A 20,096-nucleotide genomic window follows, 5' to 3' on the forward strand; every position below is an offset into this window, starting at 1 on the left:
CCTTCAGAGCCATATAGTCATGACTAAGTGTCTTTCCTGAGTATATCAACAGAGGATCATCTATCCAGGCTGATGAACTACAAGCACACTGTACATTGAATCAGTGGTGAATCAGGTCTGAAACATATAGACAATTAGCTACGAGGTACCTTTTTATTTTCTTCTTTGTAAAAGATTATATGAAATGGTTACACAAGAGTGTTAGATATAAAAAGTCTTTAAAATGCTGCTGTAATAATTCTAAGAATTTATAATTTTTTTCACATGTGATGACATTTAGATAAGAAAATTATTATGAAGACTCTCCATTTGGGAATAATAAAGTTACAATAATTGGCTGAAAAATGTTATACTGGTTGGCAGGAAGGCTTCTTTCAGTTTAATTTACATTCAGTCTGAATCACCTTAAAGCCAAAAAATATTTCAAAATTCTCTTCATAACAAAAATGCAAAGAAAGTTTAATTTTGGAAAGATCAGCATCACAATTCAAAATGACCTAGAACTGAGGCCTGAGCTTCCAAGGTCAGACTGACTAGATGAACAAGAAATCTTAGGATTTGTGTAGGGGCTATACTGAATCCAGAAATTATTTAATTTTCTCTGAAAACTTCTGTTCCATGCCTACAAACTCACCCAGCCAACCTCTTTTTCTAACAGCTGAAATTTCGGAAGATCATAATGAGAGGGGTTGTTATTTTTCTTTTTTTTTTTTAAGCATTCATCACTTTGAGCACTACCCAGTGACTGCCCAAACTCTGGAAGGGTGCTCCTGATTTACGTTTAGGTTGTTTGAATTACAAAATTGGATAGTCTTTGTATTCTGCTTCAAGGCAGAGTGAAGACTGATAGACAATAAACAGAAATCATTCATTTTTCAGAGTTTTAAGAAATATAAGTCTATCTCATGTAATATTTGTTTCATTCTCTGGGGTTTTGCAATATAATAATAGATCTCAAAATCCAACAATAAAGTGAAAGATGAAAGAGAAATTTAAATACTTAAAGAGATTCCTTAACTCTCTACAAGCTGATCCAGTCAACTCTATCAGGTAAGTAACCTGATGACAGGATGATTGCTTGAGCTGGTTTTCCAGCACAGAATTTTATTGTTATTGAAAATGGGATGAAAATGAAATATACAATTGCTTATCAAATTTATTCTGAAGTGCAAATTTGGATCTAGTTGTACCTATGAGCTTTTTTGCTTCGAAATAAATAGGAGCAGCAGCTCCCTAATGAAGCATTTTGAACCAAGCATCTGTGACCGCTTTGCTTCTATTTTTCTAGTAAGTCCAAAATTTTATAGTGCAGAAAAAAATCTAAAACAACAACACAAGTGTGAGGGGATATTTGGAACATTTTACAAGGTGAGGGATTAGAAAAATACACTCTGATTTCATATTGATGCTCTTCTATTGTATCTAATATTCTATTAAAGCATTAGGAAGCGCTATCTGCTCAGTAAACTTGAAAGATTCTTTTCTGATGTGGGTGGAAACTTTCAGACCAAAGTCATGAAATAGTAAATTATTCAGCTGCTCTGTCATACAGTGAGTGCTATAAGTCTTTATGCTATTCCTGTTAGCTGCAGCTTAGAAACCCATGGCCTCCTGCCATTGCTCAACAGGAAAGTCAGTAAAGTGAAAATTCTTCAGTTTCTTCCAGGAGAGTGTAAAAGCTTTATCAAGCACTGGAAGAGTAAGTGAACAAGAGTTTCTAAATTAAAAAAAAAACAAACACCTGAACAACAGACTAGATTTCTCCATACAAAGAAGGAAATAACATCGTAGGCAGGGGGGTTGGACTAGATGATCTTTCGAGGTCCCTTCCAGCCCCTAAGATTCTATGATTCTATGATTCTCAAGGCACTCATGACTTTATGCAATTCCTGTCATCTCTATTTTGTTTCTCTTCTTCTATCAAGAATTACAGGCAAAGAAGTCAGTCTATTTAGTTATTCTTTGTAGTGAAACTAATGTCTCTATTTGATTGCCTATGCAACCCCTACCTTTCCTCTTTTTTCAACATTCCTGTTAGATAAGGAAAATCAGAAAGACACGGTTTTCCAAGCACATATCATAGAATCATAGAATCACAGGGGTTGGAAGGGACCTTGAAAGATCATCTAGTCCAACCCCCCTGCCAGAGCAGGGGCACCCAGAGTACATCACACAGGAACACATCCAGGTGGGTTTTGAATGTCTCCAGTGAAGGAGACTCCACAACCTCTCTGGGCAGTCTGTTCCAGTGCTCTGTCACTCTCACAGTAAAAAAAAAAAAAATTGGATATTCACCTTGAACCTCCTATGCTCCAATTTGCACCAATTACCCCTTGTCCTATCACTGGTCATCACTGAGAAAAGCCTAACTCCATCTCCCTGACACTCATCCCCTACATATTTGTAAACATTGATGAGGTCACCCCTCAGTCTCCTTGTCTCCAAGCTAAAGAGACCCAGCTCCCTTAGCCTTTCCTCATAAGGGAGATGTTCCACTCCCTTAATCATCTTAGTAGCTCTGCGCTGGACTCTTTCAAGCAGTTCCCTGAGCTTCCTGAACTGAGGGGCCCAGAACTGGACACAATACTCCAGATGTGGCCTCACCAATGCAGAATAGAGGGGGAGGAGAACCTCTCTTGACCGACTAACCACACCCTTTCTAATGCACCCCAGGATGCCATTGACCTTCTTGGCCTTCTTGGCCACAAGGGCACATTGCTGGCTCATGGTCATCCTCCTGTCCACCAGGACCCCCAGGTCTCTTTCACCTACACTACTCTCCAGCAGTTCAGTCCCCAACCTGTACTGGGACATGGGGTTGTTCTTCCCCAAATGCAAAACTCTACACTTCCCCTTGTTGAATTTCATTATGTTTCTCCCCACCCATATGCAGCACAGATTTAAACAATGGAATAACAATGTCCTGTACTATTTCTTTTTCCTATTGTAACATTTCCTGGTGGGAAATCTGTAATCTATTCACTTTTCAACTGCTAGTGAGTAAACAACTGCTGGTTCCATGGAACTGGCTACCGTGAACAACAAGATGCAAAGATCAACTCAGAAGGCAGTTAGGAGATTAGATTATTATTCTCCTATATGCACCAGCTCATATTTGTCTACAAAAAAGATCTGTGATACTTTTTGAAAATCAAACAAGATCTCCCTCATCCACTTGCTTGTTAAATTCCTCAGAACACTCCAATGCATTCATGACACATGGCTTCCCCTCACAAAATGCATGGTGACTCTTCATCACTATGCCATGTTTATTTACACCTCAAATGACTGTCATTGTTAGATGACAACCCATCACTTTCCTTGCAATTGTCGCCAGGCTTATTGGGCAGAAGTTTCTCTCACCTTTTTAAAATGCAGCTCCGTGGTTCCCATTTTGCTGATACTGAGGATATTTCAGGTGAGAAGTCATCAACCTCAGCCAGCAATTCAGTTATTTCTACCATGAGTTTCTTTACAATGACATTTCAAACCTTTGAGTAACCTCTGATCAGCACAATATTTGAATGCAACAAATCCTTTAAAAGTACAATAAAACATTACTTTCTTATTCCTGAAAAAACATTACATTTTCTTCAATATTGTAAATGGTCCTTTGTCAGGCCTGACAAATTTCAGCCCTGGTCTAATGACATTTTTAAGGTCTAGTTGCTTGGGAACCTTCCAGACAGAAAACATCTGGTTTGTCCCAATAGAAATCTAAGTCTTTAATTTCAAATTTGCTTTATAAAAGATACCAATTTTCAAAAACAGAACATACATAAAATATTTGTATTTATCCTGGAATTTCTTTAATTGCAGAAGGTACTGTACTTTAACTGCAAGCACTGTGAGAGTGCCATTCTATTTTCTGATTGGGTCTATTTTTCTAATCTATAATTATGGTAATCTGAGCTTTTTTTAATAGCATTGGTTGTACACTGTAAAAATGTACCCGTTGCATGTAACTGGCAGACTGCTAAAAGTCCTGATTTTGAGCTAAGACTCATGTGTTTAGGTGGTGTGTTAATGGAATAAGAAAGAGTGCATTATCCCACAGAATAGCCTACCTAACTACAGGGCAGAGGGGATATAAAAAGGGATAATGTGATTATATTAATTCATAAGAAGGCAGTAGTCTACACATAATGGCAGCTTAATCATTGTATGATTATTTTTTTTAATAGGCAAAGCAAAATTTAAAGAAGGAACTTAAAATTAATAACAAAGGCCTGCTTTACAGATGTTTTCAAGGAGTCTTCCAAATGTTAATCGTTACACAGGAAAATTTTAAAGCTATTGATTTCAAAATATAATGAGTAGATTCTCACAGATTGAGAAAATACAGTCTCTAAAAGATCTTCAGAGTCAAGATAAGCTCATGTTTAAAAAGACCCAAGTAGGAGGACTGAGCTGGGAGAAGAGAAAATAGATTTGTTCAAAAAAAGAGCAGTTGGAATGTCATTTTTATTGCAATTTGGACAAGACAAGACTGAATTTGTCTAACCAAAAGGTAAAAAAAAAAGTTGCATAATAAAACCTGACATGACCAGGGCTTTACATACAAATGTATACAAATTACTATCTGTCTCCAAGATTCCAGATAGAAATAATCTGTTAGAGGCAGGAGAAGCCTAAATGTGAAAAATTAAGGGGATGTGCAAATCAGAGAGGATGCCTGCCACAGAATGATCAGAGAGAGCTAGAGGCATATACAAAATGTGGTCACTCTCCATGTTAACAATACTGAATTTGTACTATATCCAGGTTAGAGAGAGATCTGGGTTTTGCCATCTCTAGTCAGTCACTTTGGAATACAGACAGTAGCTAAATGCTGTTACTGCACAGATCAGATAACAGGGAAAGTGTGATCAGGATTCTGGAAAGAATGCTGTGGATTAAAACATTGGGAAAGTGTCCTGTAAAAGAAAATGCTGAAGGGTACACAGAGAAGAACAGATGAAAGGAAATTGTACTACAGCACACGTCTTTTCCATTATTTTAGGCATTCAATCAGACTCATTCATTATTTTACTACTTAGATCAACAACAGTAGTGCATCAAACAATATTTGCACTCTTGATGTTTGCCCAAATACTTGATGCAGTGGAAGAACTCCACTGAGTGTGAAGCAGGCTTTGAATCAGTCTCTGTCCTACCCTCTCAGATTTGACAAAAAGTGTACTTTTGCCCCATAACATTCTCAAAACTTGTCTAAATCAAATTAGCAAAACAAGCTGTTGCTAGCACTAATTAACTAGTAAATCAACAGTTAGTTAACAAATTAGCATGTCAGTGCTCCTCAGTCAAGTAATTTTTTGTTTGGTTTCAGCAAATATCCCTAACTAGTAGTATGAGACAAGTATATGATACTTTAGAAACGTTTCTTACTATTCAAAAATGAGATGATGTAATAGATCTATGTTTTTAGAAACAGTCTTGTTTGAAAGTCAGAAAACAAAAAGCTGCTCTGGTTGTGAAGTTAATTGATTTTTGAGCCCCAAAGAAATATGTAGTTCTAGTTGCATGCAACTGTTTTCTTTGTTCCAGAAGAGCTGATTTAAGCTGTGTGAATCAACTGCTCAGACTCCATTTTATTCAGAGCAGGGTGATTTTTATTTGAGGTACAACAAAGTTTCAAGTGTTTTCCTAGCTCTTTTTCTTAGCTAAAGGGAGGGGGAAAGGTACTCTGGCTCTGCTCTTCAGTTTTCAGTGTTTTCTCATAACCTGTATTACAGAATGTGGAACAGATGTGTTGGTCTTTGGAAGATCTATTGCAATTTATAGTAATTTTCAGTAATATGCTGCACTTACTATTCTACAGTAGTAAATTTTACTTTTATGTGCACTAAGAAATTATTTTTTCTTACAGAATGAGAATGTTTTATAAGAATTGAGTTCCATAGCTCACAGATAATGTGCTTACACAAGTGAAATAGGGTTTTTCCTAAAGTAATGAATACTTCTCTGTTCCTATGAAATATTACATTTTATACTATTAGGCATTAACATTTATATTTTGCTAAAATACAAAAAAGTAGTATGGGGGAGGGGGGCAGAACATCAAAGGATTAACACTACAGAAATGCAAAAATGAAAATTCAGTATCCCACAGTCAACAGAGTGAGGTGCTCAAAAGACATTTTTCTGCTAGTAAGACTTTTGATTCATTCACCCAGCTAATGGTTGCAGTAGCTGAAGGCATTGCCCTTGACTTCACGTTGCTATCCCTCTACTGCAACTCACTACCCCTGAAGCTGCAAGACAACATGAGAAGCTTGCCCAGCTGGCCCACCATGTACTCTGGCCCCTCAGCTCAGCTCTTTCTCCACCTTCAATTTAAACCAAGAAGCCAACTCTGCACTGAAGTGAGCGGTGTGTACACACAAGCTCTCTCTTGCCAAATCTGCTATGTGGGCAATAGTCTTCAAGAAAAGAGGCCTAGCAAGATAACTCTTTAATCAACTCTTTCTAGAATTCCCACAGTCATTTGCAAAATCCTCTGACCACTGGTTACTCTTTTTTAACATGCTTTCCCAAGGCTGAAATATTTAATTGACTGGGATAAAGAGACCTTGAGTTTGCGTTAAGATAAGAATGCATTTTTTAAAACTGCCAATACTCATACTTTTATTGGTGAAGACTGCCTGTTGAAATGCAGAATGTGGTAAGGCAGAAATGAACATTTTTTTCCATCACTTAGAAACACCTACAGCATATTAGCAGTTTTCAGGAGAAATAAAATCAAAACCTTAACGTATTCTATGCAAATAAGAGACTTTACCAGGATTTTCTTCCAAAAATATGTCTTGCCTTCTTGGGCAAACTAATTCTAATGAAGACTAACTAGAGGATTTTATACAAGCACATATAATTACCTGAATTAAAGGTATTATTGTTCAATATTTAATTTTAATTTAATTTAGTTTTGCAACAAACTGTACAGATTAAAAGCGAAAATTTCTGCTGCCTCTGAAAGAAAGCACTTTCAGCAGCAGGCAACTTTCACATGTATTGTTTGTCTCATAAATGACTAGCATAATATTCCAGCGCATTTCTAGGTTTTTTTAGAGTTCCTTTTCCAGTCCCACCTACTATAACCCTGTTTCATTTAAGATGTAGTGTCATATTGTAGTATCAGAGAGATGACTGCAAGGTAAAAATCAATCTGATTGTGGTAGAAATACATTAACTTAAGTAATTCACAGCAACGTGCAAACTGACCTGTCCAGTAGTAGGTTAGGTGCAAATAAAAGCTTTCCTGGGTGTTCCATGGAGCGCCAGACTAAGCCAATCATCAGTATCTCTAACCACGCACATTCCAGTAGATGGACCTGATCATGGAGTGTTAGATCCACAAATCCTGAAAGAATAAATAAGAGAGAGTAAAAACACTCCAGGTTTGAAAGTGGAACAACATCATACATATTAATCAGGTTTGAAAGTGCATTGGAGCTGGACAACCAAAAAGAAAAAGCAATAAAACAAACGTTTGTTCTCTTTATATTTCAGGCTGAGTTTTGACTCTTATTAGGTCCACTGTGGCTCCATCCCACAGAACAGTCCACACTTTCTACCCACCCTGGTTGTGTCCTGGCTGCACCCTGCCCCAAGAGCAGGGCAAGAGCCTGGTGAGAACTGCCTTTCTCAAATAATGCTATAACAGTAAATGCAAAATTGCTTATAGCAATACTAAAATATAGACGTGAAAGCGTAAGGACAGTGGTCTTGTGTTCATTTCATGGAACAGGTTATATGATTCACTATTTGAGATTCTCACATTTCATGAGCATTACTTTCAATCCAAAGATACAAGTGGAAAAGAGATGGCATCCTACAATTTGTTAGATCCTAACGTAAGTTATGCTTGGAAATGAGCATAAACTTCCTAAAATAAAATATGTAGGAGTTCGATTAAAACAGACCTTATTTCTCTTTACTCAGTACTACTTGTGAAATAATTTATTGAACTTTGCCATAATTGTGTTTTCATAGTAATTTTCAGAATACAGGCTACAGGCCCTGTCAGCCCAGTAAAAGGAAGTGATTTTGCTTCTGTGTTGTGTCCTCACTAGAGGTATATACTGCATCAGTTTTGAGTGATGTACCTGATATACTCTCAAGTAATATCTTAACAAGAAAGACACATTTGTAAAGTTAAATGTTGTGGTATTAAATAGAAACACAGTTCCCAATCATTTAGAAAATATTGTCATGTGCTGCAAAAGAGGTGGTGATATAATTATTTTTAATAAAAACATTTGAGAGAGTTAATCAGCTGATTCATAAAGAATCATTCAAAAAAAGGAAACAGCTTTGACACATTTGAAATGAAACTCATCTATCAATCCTTAGGAGTGAATTTAGACAGTTATTTTACCTGCTACTTTTATGAAAGAGGCAACAATTAAAAAAAAAAAAAAAAGTATTTTCTTCTATTTTTCTTTATTGCCAAATGCAAAAATGACTTTCATTTCAGATTTCACAGACTGATGGAATGACATTTCCCTGAGTCACCAAACAATAGAGCAATAGAGCTGAAGCTTAAAAGAGCAGTATTCTTCACTACAAAGCACTGATTACAGCACTTAAGAATAAAACTGACAGAAAGAAACTGCTGTCTATATATGGAGAGTAAGCAATAACCACCATGTATTCTATTAAGTATTGCCTTTGTATAACAACACATATTTGTATAGTGTTTTTATCCATGGTTGAAAAGTCCCACAGCAACACAGGGAAAAAAGTCTGAGGTGTCTGAGGTTTGCAGTCAGTGCATTACAAGTCAGTTATTGAAACATAAAATTATAGAACAGTTTGCGTTGGAAGGGACCTTTAAAGGTGATCTAGTCCAATCCCCCTGCAGGGATATCTTCTACTAGATCAGGTTGCTCAGAGCCCCATCCAACCTGCCCTTGAATTTTTCCAGGAATGAGGCATCTACCGGCTCTCTGGGCAACCTTTGCCAGTACTTCACCACCCTAATAAAAAAAATTATTTCTTATTTCTAGACTAAATCTAATGTCCTTTAGTTTAAAGCCATTACCCCTCATCCTATCACTACATGCCCTTGTATATCTTGTTCCCATGTTTCTGTAGGCCCCCTTCAAGTACTGGAAAGACACTATAAAGCCTCCCTGGAGTCTTCTCCAGGCTGAACAGCTCCAACTCTCAGCTTTTCCTCATAGGAGAGGTGCTCCAGCCCTCTGATCATTTCTGTGGACCTGCTCCAACATGTCTATGTCTTTCCTTTTGCCATCATTTCATGTGGCTGCACACTGTGTTACTGCAGATTGCTTTGACTGTTGGTAAAAAATTGAAAAAAAGGAAAAAAAAAAAAAAAAAAGCAGAGCTCAATTGTCTCAATGCATTTTTCTGTAACACATTCCTTGTTCTGCAATATTCTGGATGCCAAAATGCTTTGTTCTCCACACTTATTGCACCTATTCTCAAGCCCCTTTTAAGCTCTCTCTTTTTATTAGCTCTATTTTTCCCCATCCCCTCATATGAAATTTCAGATTGCACTGAAGCTAAGTGACCTGCACAAAAGCTAAAGAGAGAAAGTAAAAAAGAAAGCTAAAAAAATTACTTCACTAGTATTGTTGCCAAGGGTTATTTTATTAGCCCACCCTGAGAAGAGATATATTCTGCCCAACAATGCTAACATATTTTTAAATACCCGAACATGAATACTACATATTAAAAAATCCTAAAACTTTGTATAAAAAACTGGCCAAAAAAATTATTGCTATATGGAATATTAGCTCTGATTTCAGTGAAGCTTAGGAAGCTTCAAAAAACAATCACGAAAAAGAAAATTGAGAGTCCATAGTTTAAAGCATTAAATGATCTGTCAGCCTGACATGTACTTTGCATTCTATAACAAAACAGCTAACACAAACCTTAATTAATGCCACTTTATGCCTCAAATATAATAATACACATCATCTGTAATTCATAGAAAACCTTATCAAAATGCTGGCCTTTTAGGTAACATTATCAGTTTAGTTCATAACAATAATAGTTTTGATGAAACAGACATCTATGAGACATTTTATTCATAAAGACATGCACCAGATTAACTGAATTAATATCTTTTAAATTACACATCTCAGTATGCAATGGCAGAGTGGCAATGAACTGAACTGAAGTGTTTCCAAAGGAATGTCCTGTGGTTTACTTCTTCACTGTAGAAAATTTTTTCAAGAATTACATGGAAAAACCAGAAATAATTATTCAGATGTCACAATGATGTGTGGGAAATAATGCAGAAAATAGGTTGGGATCTAAGTCAGTCACTGGCTTAATCATAAAAAATATAAAGACATAGATTTAAAACCAAGAACATTAGGCATATATACAAGATGTAAACAGTGGCAGCTGTGAAGATGACTTGGAAATGAAGGAGAAAAATCAGCCCAGTCTGAGCTTCCACTGAGAAGCTGCATCTAATAAAGTTGATGAACTTTATAAAAAGTCAGGGAAACTCTGAATGAATGAATGAATGAATGAAGAAGTTAAATTACCTCTGTGCCACCTGAATCTGGTAAGCATTCTTCAAGCAGGATTAGAAACTGGGCCGTGATACAGACACGCCAAAATGAATAAAGCATTGAAAAACATGCCCTCTAGTGAGCAATGAGAGGAATGTAGCTACTCTTCGTGAAGTTAAACAGGCTAACGGGGTAGTGGGCTGCAACGGGTAGGTATCTAAAGAAAAAGAGAATGGCACTGCAAAGGGTAGTGGGAGACCATACAGAAGCCCAAGCTTGAAAGCTATATTTGCTCCAAGCCAGACTACAGATGAGGGGCCATTGTTAACAAAAGTAGTTCTTATCTAAGCAACATACTAAAGTTCCATGAATTTGCTATAATTAGAAATGTTAATCTGGATTTAATTATTATTTTTAAGACATCTTTTTGTTCAAGCAAGCTAATTCAGAACAATGTTACAGAAGGTTAAATTAAATGATGAATAAATCATGAGTCCCTTAATCACTCAGACCATACTGCACTTTAAAGTCACTGGAATTCTGTGTAGATGTGCACTGCATTCTCAAATATCAATTTTCTTTTAATGCTGGCAAGTTTTGAAAGAAAAAGTATTTTTCATTCTAATTAGCTTTTTGTTGTTGTTGTTATTGTGTTTTAAGGGGGGAAAAAAAAAACCTTCACTGTTGATAAACTAATTACTTGTAACTTACACATATGACCTGTATCTGACTCCATCCACCAGACTGACCAATTGAATGACCCCGTGAGAACTGTCAAAATCCCTGTGTGGTCAAAATCCACAACAGCCCAGCTGCCATTAAGTCATTCATATATCATACTTGGCAGGAGATGCTTAAAAAATAAAAACCATGGTTGAACCATTCTTTTCTCAGACACAGATACATTAACAGTATTCTTGAGTCTTAGCCAACATAGAACACAATAATTGTTCCACGAACTCTTGTATAAATATGGAAGTCTGAATCTGTGAAAACCCAGAGAGGTCTTCTGAGTATTCAGCTAAGAGTAGGTGGTGATTAAATTTATTTTATGTGTAGAACACAAACAGTAATGTTCAAGCTAAACTGATTATCCTTTCTAAAATAGAACATCAATATATGCCACGTCAGTGACAATTCTAGACAATAAGACACCCTGAAGCAACAGTGGGTTAATGGAGAAAAAGCTATAGAAGGCCCCACTTAGGCAAGTATGACTCTCTAGAGGTGACATTAGACTTGGGAATCCACAATTACATAATCCTACCATCCTAAAAAAGGAAGGCAGCAACTAGCATACAAGAGATATGAGAAAATATCTTTGTAAACTGGGAATCTGGGCAACTGCCCAAAGGGGATGGTTGCCATGAAAGAACAAAACTGCTAAAAGCAGTATTAGGTAAAAAACTTATCCCTGACAGCAACAGAGAAGTGGTTTATGCACAAGGCTGTTTGGTTGAAGTAAGGAACAACATAAATGTCAGGTGGGTATAATTTATTACTGCTGTAATGTATGTTGTGAACCATGCAATCCTTTTGCAATAACACCCATGAACATATACGTATATGACAAATTTTACCAATCAAATACTTTCAAACTAATGTCTATGTGACTTTGACCTAGTAAGTAGCTTTCTATTTTATCAGGAACAATTTATCTGGCAATTAACATTCTCTGAGGCTAAATATCGAATGTCACTTCAGATTTAATCCTACAATGTTAAGTCCTCCAGTGGGCACTTACTATCATTTGGGGATCATTTAATTATGATAATTTAGCAGGTTCTACTAATATCCTATAAGATGTTCTGACTACTCCTCTTCCTACAATAAATAATAAAGCAATCTCTTTTCATCTGATCTAACTGTAAAGGGGTAAAACAGGTAAGCCAGGCTTTTTTCAGTGATGTGTAGTGATAGGACAAGGGGCAATGGGTACAAACTGGAGCATAGGAGGTTCCACGTAAACATCAGAAAAAACGTCTTTACTGTGAGAGTGTCAGAGCACTGGAACAGGCTGCCCAGAGAGGTTGTGGAGCCTCCTTTGCCGGCGACATTCAAAACCCATCTGGACGCCTTCCTGTGTGATGTGCTCTAGATGATCCTGCTCTGGCAGCGGGGTAGGACTAGATCATCTTTCGAGGTCCCTTCCAACCCCTAAGATTCTGTGATTCTGTGTAATGCTATCTATTAGTTTATACTATGTATCTTAATTATTATGGGCACCTGAAATATAAATCTCAGCCAATTTTTGCAAGATAATAAACCACATTGTGCCACAAAAAATGAGTCTGTCTCCAGGTGCTTTGAAGGAAAGTAAAGGAAATGCAGTACAAAAGTTTTAAAAGCAATCACAGAGGTCCATCTAGCAAAGCATCCTATTTACAACAGCAATTGATCCTAGATGCTTATGGCAAAGCATATAGCACAGCAAACACAGGCATCTACAGGAAGCTTTGTAAGACTTCAGTGGTATGTGGCTCATGAACTTCCACAGCCAAAGATGGTCTTTTTGTGCTTACTTTTTTCCCAGCTAACTCATGAATATGCTGAACAACATAGGCCAAACTATTGAATTCCAAAGGTTACCTCTTCCCTAAGTGTCCTGCCTGCTTGTGTGGAAAGTTTTTAACTCAACAGTAACTGGCATTTTTATACTGTCTCCTACAGGAAAAGAAAGAAAAAAAAAGAAAAAAAAAGAAGAAAAAAAAAGGAAAAAAAAAAAGCAAAAAAAAAAAGCAGCTATATTATACAAAATGTTGTGGGAAATCAGAACATTAGTACATCATGTGTCTTAAATTTGCACAGATGAACTACTTTTTTTTCCTATCCTAACGCAGTGTTTTGAAAAGTGGCAACAACCACAGAAAATAAAAATCTGTTCTTTACAACTCATTACAGTATCTCAGCCATGCAATGGTGATGTAATAGGCCACATTTGGAACAAAGCACTGATTGGGTTCACAAAGACAGCAAGAGAAGTAGTGGTGAGTGCTGCAACCTATTAGCTAGTAACCATTCAATAAGGCATGCAAATTAAAAGAGGTTCATCTAGACAAAAGTATCTAAGTACATGAAATAGTCAAACGAAAATAACACCTACAGCAAGTCTGTTCTCAAGGAACAGCCAAGAGGAAAATCAGCATCTGTTTCTCCTAACCTAAAGCCCACTGGAGGACCAACAGCTCAGTTGCCACTCTGATCAAGACATTAAATCTCCACTTGCTGCCATGCCACGAGCTCAGTGCCCAACCTCTTCACCTCAAGCAGAGAGGTGAGACCACATCCACATATTCATCCAGCAAACAAAAGGATTTTTTGTTCTGAACTTGCACAGATCACTCAGCCTCTTCAACCCCTAAGGCTGAGCCCTGAAACCTCTTAGTTAAGAGGCAGCTAAAACTAATAAGAAGTGGGCACATTGACTATTGCCTTGTCTGTGCACAACAGCAGCAGAGAAAAAGAGTCCAAGGACAAGTGAATCAGAGAATCACAAACACTGTTTTCTGAGAGTCTCAGCATTCACACAGCTATTTCTATAATGCTACTTATTACTACTTCTTTCTATGGAACTTCACACAAAAATTAAAATAAACTTTTATTAAGTTCTCCTTCTTGAGGGCACTTCAGCTATCACATGGACATATCGGCTTAATCGTCTACACAACTCCAGTGTTTGAAATCAAGACTTATTTCAAAGACTGAAGATCAGAAAACTCTAAAACTCAACATTTTAAATCCAAGTATGTGGGTAAAGAAAAGAGTCTCACTATTTCATTTTTTCTTAAAGGGACATTATTTCTGTTTCTGTAATTGGGGCCAGAAAAAAAAAGTAACTACAATTTGGTGAGTTCCAGAGATAAAAGTCTGAAAGGCAAACACAGAGCAAACAATTCTAATAGCCACTTTGTCTACTCTTTCAGGGTTCTCTATTTTTGTTGTCTGTAAAATAACAATATAGTAGAATATAAATCCAAACTTATACACTGTCTCTTCTAAGGCTAAACAGTTTGTCAGAAATTAAATGAGATCAGAGAGAACAGCATCTGCTCTTAATTACTGTTAATTCCTTTTAAAAATTAAAAAAACATTTGAAGTTTTCAGCTCTAATGGTTCTAAACCTCTTCCTGAAAAATAACAATTTACAGGCATAAACATAATGTGAGTTAGGGATGTTTGGGGCTTGGGGCAAAGCACAAACAGTCAGAAGGATCATGAGTCCCAGATTTCATGGTCTATATTTATATTGAAAGTCAAGATCAAACATGCTTTTTGCTCTTATCTGTAAGGGGTTTCCTTAGCTCATCTCAGGAGACTCATCTTGCAGTTTGATGGGTGTAATTCCCCAGCCACACCCCCCACCTGATGCTGTCCCCAGAGCAGGACATTGCAAGGATGTTCCATTTATGATTTTTATTTCAGATCCCACTTCTAGGAGCTGGTCTGTTCTGTTTCTACTTACAGGCTGCACCATGACAATTCCAAAGTGCACTTCTCAATTATTGAGAACTATTTCTACTGTTTTCCAGAAATGTGAAAAAAGTTATCAAAACTTCACTCGATGCTTTCTGCTTGCACAAAAATTGCACAATTTTTCAGCCCTGTGCAGTCCATATCTTATCAGGATGAGGAGATGAAAAAGATTCTGAGGCCATTCCTGGTCAAAATAGCCAATGCCTCATTTAGGACAGGAATCTGTCCTTCTCTTTTCAGGTACACAACAGTCTGTACTTCAACCAAATGTACCCTGCATACATCAAACCTAATAAATACTGTCATATTTACATTTTACAGGCAAAGAAAGCTTGTAAATTTCCACTTGTTAGCCAAGTGGAAGTTGATCTACTCAAAGTGTATACTTTGCACCAAGCACAATCTGGATTTAGGGCTGTGGAAGCACTTCAGGGGTAGTGACAGACAATTGCAACTGGTCAAACATACATTCTCTTCTCCTGACAAAACACTGCTACAGTTGTATTAAATACTGCTGTCTTGCTTGAAAGCAATGTCAGAAGTCCACAACACTGCAACAGCTTGGCTGGCACTGCTCCTGGGGAGGTGGAGCACATGCTGGCCCAGCGTGACTGTAAGAATACCCATCCCAGGAGCCAGCCCATCCTCAGAGTGCTCCTGTGATTTCTGGGGACAGTGAGTTCCCACTGAACCCAAGCAAATTATTCTGCAGGACTTAATTGCCTGGGAAAATCTGCCTTGTGCTGGTGGATGCTCAGGCGGTGTGTCCAAAGCTCAAGGTTTCTTCCTGTCTGTGCTCTCCCTGGCACAGACAGCACCTGGAGAGAAGACAAGCTGGGTTGCATTGTCACTCAAACCCATGGCTGGCACACAGGACAGGCATACCTTCTGAAGCTAGGTGCTTTCATGTCCTGGCTTTTCTTGCATCTGTCACTGTGTCTGCCTTGACTAAAACATAGATTTTATTTTCCAACTGTTTCATTTTATTAACCAAAGATTATTTCAGAAAGTGCATTAGCAGTACCAGTTAATACAAATGTGTTAAGGTCTTCCATCAGGGAACATAATAAAAGTAATCGGCACTCACATAGCACTTTACATTTTCAAAGGGCAGTAAAGCCATTAAGTATTATTAAATGTATTTTATAGATAGAACACAGAGAGGTTAAGTGCCTCATCCAGGAGGAGACAGGGTTAGGATGGAGGTGTGGCAGGCTCTCAGAGCACTCTCTAGTCCTTTCAGCCACAAAAGTCTTCAGGATGGAGGAGCCTCCCTGAACCCAAGCGTAAGCTTTGCTTCTTGCAAATCAGTAAAAAGGTTAAAAAACAATAACAAGCAACCAGCAGTAATTTAAATTTTCTCAAGGAGAAAAAGGAAAGAAAGCCTTATCAGGGCTGGTTGGGAGATTGTTTAGGGTGCGAGAAGTATACTAAACAAGCATTTATTCTTAATTAGTTTTAAAACACTCATTAATCTAGGCAAGGTAACTGCCTATATCCTATGCCTAAGCGTTTTTCCCCCCTCTAAACATGCAGTTTTGAAAGTTATTAAAATAACAACAGAACTTATGGATAATTATAACCACAAGTACCACATGAGATTTTTGCTAGTGAAGGCTGCCTGCCAATTTGCTGGTGACAGTTTATCATACTGTTTTTCTAAACATGAAAGGAAACGTATTTATTTTTTCTGTATAAAAATCAAGTATGTCAAAAGATCAACAAAAAGCTACATGAATTATTACATGACAGATTCCTGCAACATTTTATAGCAGTTATTTCAAGCATGTTAATTATCATTCATCCCTGGACTGTAAACCAGATGTCTGAGACTCGGACTACACTTTGACAACAGTAAGATGCTATTTTATGGGGTTTTTTTACCACTGAGAGCTGTGCTATTTCTTAGGGAGTTCAGGTTTGCAAATGAAATGTGCAGGACATTGTCTGTATACTGAAAATGAGACAGTGGCAACCGTTCCCAGGGATTTTAAGTGTAGGAACAGACCATCAGCTACATGTGAAAGCTTTCCTTTTGAAGGGTAGAGTCTTTCACTGTCCAGGTGGAGAAGGATATTTATATTATTTATTAGCTGCTGACTAAAATACACAGTATGAAGTAATACATCTTTTCTTTATTGTCTCTGCAACAGTTAATTACATTATACTAAATTTATACCAGTATTCAGGCCAGCTACAAATATGTTTGAGGGTTTGGGTTTTTTTTAATTTGTCATTTTTGTAAGAGGTCACTGCTATGCAAAATGTTTTCCATCAAAAGCAAATCCAGCTAAAATAATTCGTGGGGCTGGTCATGCATTCTTTCCTGACTTTTATGAACTCTGAAGACATGCTCATAAATACAAGCTGTCCTCTCTACTTCATTCTTCACCCTCCTCAACCTCCCCGCCCCACCAGGGCTACTAATCTCTGGTCTGTTCTGCTGGTTCAAGTGTTCAGACAACTGGCAAAATGACCCAGCAAGGAGAAGAAGCATGAAAGGTGAGTGATGGGCATCTAGGGAGCACCAACCACCTCGGATGCTTTGCACTTTGCGTAAACCTACACCAAGACTTGAGGTCATGTCCAGCATGACTTGGAATTTTGTATGTTCAGAGGCATCCAAGAGAGCATGAGGTTTTCAGCATATGTTTGACCTCCTTATTAAACCAGGCTGTGCTCCAATAACAACCTAAATCAGATCTAAATAAGTGATGGGTTCGTGGCTGTCGAGAGAAATAATTTCAGGCAGATCTTTTTAAGCAATCACTCATCAAGTTTTTAAGCAAGTATAGAGGGAAAAGAGGAATCAGACTGAAATAGACTTTCACAGTTTTTTTAATGACCCCAGGATGCCCAAGTGAGCTTTCAAATGTTTGCTTCAATACACTGCTATCGGGAGAATTTTTAAACCAAATGTCAACCTATGAAACTTCTCAGTTTTTTCCTTTTTTTACAGAGTGCACCTTCATGCTTTTATGACACTCTTTGACTAATTTCATAAGCACTTGAGCTGGAAAAGGCACTTTTCCTGGAGCACTATTTCACAGCAGCAAGCTGGTGTTTCACATGGGGCTCTGCAGCCCTGCTCAGAGCTGGCTTGGGCAGCATCATACATCTGGCATTTGCTGCAGCCGCAGGAGATGGACCTTTCTGGAGGAAGAGGGCTCTGAAAATCCTCAGGGTGGACAAAGGCAATGCAGCTGTGTCCCAGAGTCTATTGGCCGTATGCATGGCAGGATAGAGGTGGCAAGTGAACAAAACTCAGCTGAAGTGAGCCTGGAAGACTACTGTACTTCAGGCAGCTCACATATACTTCTCTGCACCTCATTTTTTTCCTCAAATTCTAGGGTATAAAAAAAATATCCATGGTTCTATGTTTTACCCTTTTTGTTCCATTAATTCTAAGAGATATATGAATGACCTGAAGGTCATCGTTACACAATCAAAACCATTTTGGAAAAAGAGATAAAGTCACCTTTGCACAGTAACACAAAAAATTACCAGTTTCAGCCACTCTTCTAAACTAACATTGTTTCTTTATTGAAGGAATAAAAAGCTGAAATTAATTATTATTAACCCTACTCTTTCTGAAGGTCTAAAATACTGGTTTTATACTTATTGCCAAGAATTTTCACATTAATTGAATTGAAGTTTTAAACCTTAAGAATTAAAGTTTCACTATTTCAATTTATATCTCTATGCATGCCTGAAAGCTTGAAATGTCACCTTTGAATTTAGGACGGTTTTTGACTAGAATGACTTTCACATAATGAAATTGTGAAGGGTATCCTCTCCCCATCTTCATTCATAAAGTCCAGTGGACAAAGCATTAAGCTTTCTGCTGAACAGTCTATCCCATCCTAGGATCTACTGTAGTCACCACTGAACCACTTAACATTCATTGCAGCAGCATCTGGAACTAGCAGAAAAAAAAGGATTATTTTGCAACTCAAGGAAAAGAGGGAAAAACTGTCAAGTCTTAGTGAACTTGAAGATTAAAACTGCTTCAAGACTACAAATAGAAATTGCTCAGAACATAATGTACTGTACCCAAGAAATGAAGTATAACCTCAGAGTTCATGGTCTGGTCATTCTTTATAGTCATCAGGAAATAAAACTAGCTTGACTAAGGCACCTGCATCCATTTTATTTCTTCAGATTGTTCACTTTTGAAGAATTCTTATTTTTGTCTGTTGTACTTGAATGTGGGCAATAGAAACTATGTATGTATAGGTGTTTTTTCCTGTTCTGGTAACTACATCAAAACAGAAACACAAGCATATAAAAATAAGGCTCAAATGTTTATTTTCCTTCCTATTCTCTCTATTCCCCTACATGACCGGTTTTGAACAGAACCCAATCTCTGAAAAATTATCCCAGGCATTGTAATGACACATCAAAGAGAAGAAAGACAGCAAAATTAATTGCAGCAATTTCCTTTAACCACTACAACATCACGAGCATTTTATCAGCTGTGTGGGAGTGTCACCATATGACAGAGCAGAGAAATACATTACAGGGAAAGCAAGACACTGTAATGCAGCTGGCCATTTATATTAATTTTCTTGTTCAGGGAAACCTAGTAAGTTAGCAAGCATGATTATCATGCACTTAAACGCCTTCTCTTGAACACTCAATGGATAACAAATCCAAGGCACATTTCAGCATCTACCAAGCCTCAGGCAACCTCAGGAAACTATTGCATGTTGCATGAACCAGGCTCAGATGTGCATACAGAACACAGGTGTTGCACTTGGGTAACCACCACCAAGCTCCTATACTGCCTGCCAGGACATATGCTGAAGCTGGAGCTGGTGTAGAAGCACTCTGAGAGTATTGTACATGGGCAAGTGACAGGTTGATGAGTTTAAAAAACTCTGGAGAATATGTCAGATTTCACAAAATTCAAATAAACAAATAAAACCATGCTGTTTTTTATCACAGAACACATAGTGTCTTTCTCAGCTACCACATCTTTTCACTTCACTGGGCACCTATTCCTACTTGGCATTCTGAAAGTGTCTTACCTTCCAAGAAATACAGGACTCTCTTTTTCCAAAAGTGTCTTATTTTCATTTTAAACAGGTGAATAAGATATTTGTAATCTTAATTAAGTCTATTCTTTCATAT

General features: G+C 37.5%; 1 protein-coding gene across 1 annotated transcript in view; it reads right to left on the reverse strand.

Annotated features, from left to right (window-relative positions):
- Positions 1–20,096, reverse strand: part of ESR1 (estrogen receptor 1) — a 104,168-nt gene that overhangs the window by 14,539 nt on the left and 69,533 nt on the right. Inside the window, exon 5 of the mRNA XM_009999962.1 lies at positions 7,222–7,360. Coding sequence (XP_009998264.1) covers positions 7,222–7,360 — 139 coding nt within the window. The remainder of the gene's footprint in view (positions 1–7,221; positions 7,361–20,096) is intronic.

The sequence above is a fragment of the Chaetura pelagica genome, unplaced genomic scaffold, assembly GCF_000747805.2.
Source record: "Chaetura pelagica isolate M959 unplaced genomic scaffold, ChaPel_1.0 scaffold135, whole genome shotgun sequence".
NCBI classification, from domain to species: Eukaryota; Metazoa; Chordata; class Aves; order Apodiformes; family Apodidae; genus Chaetura; species Chaetura pelagica.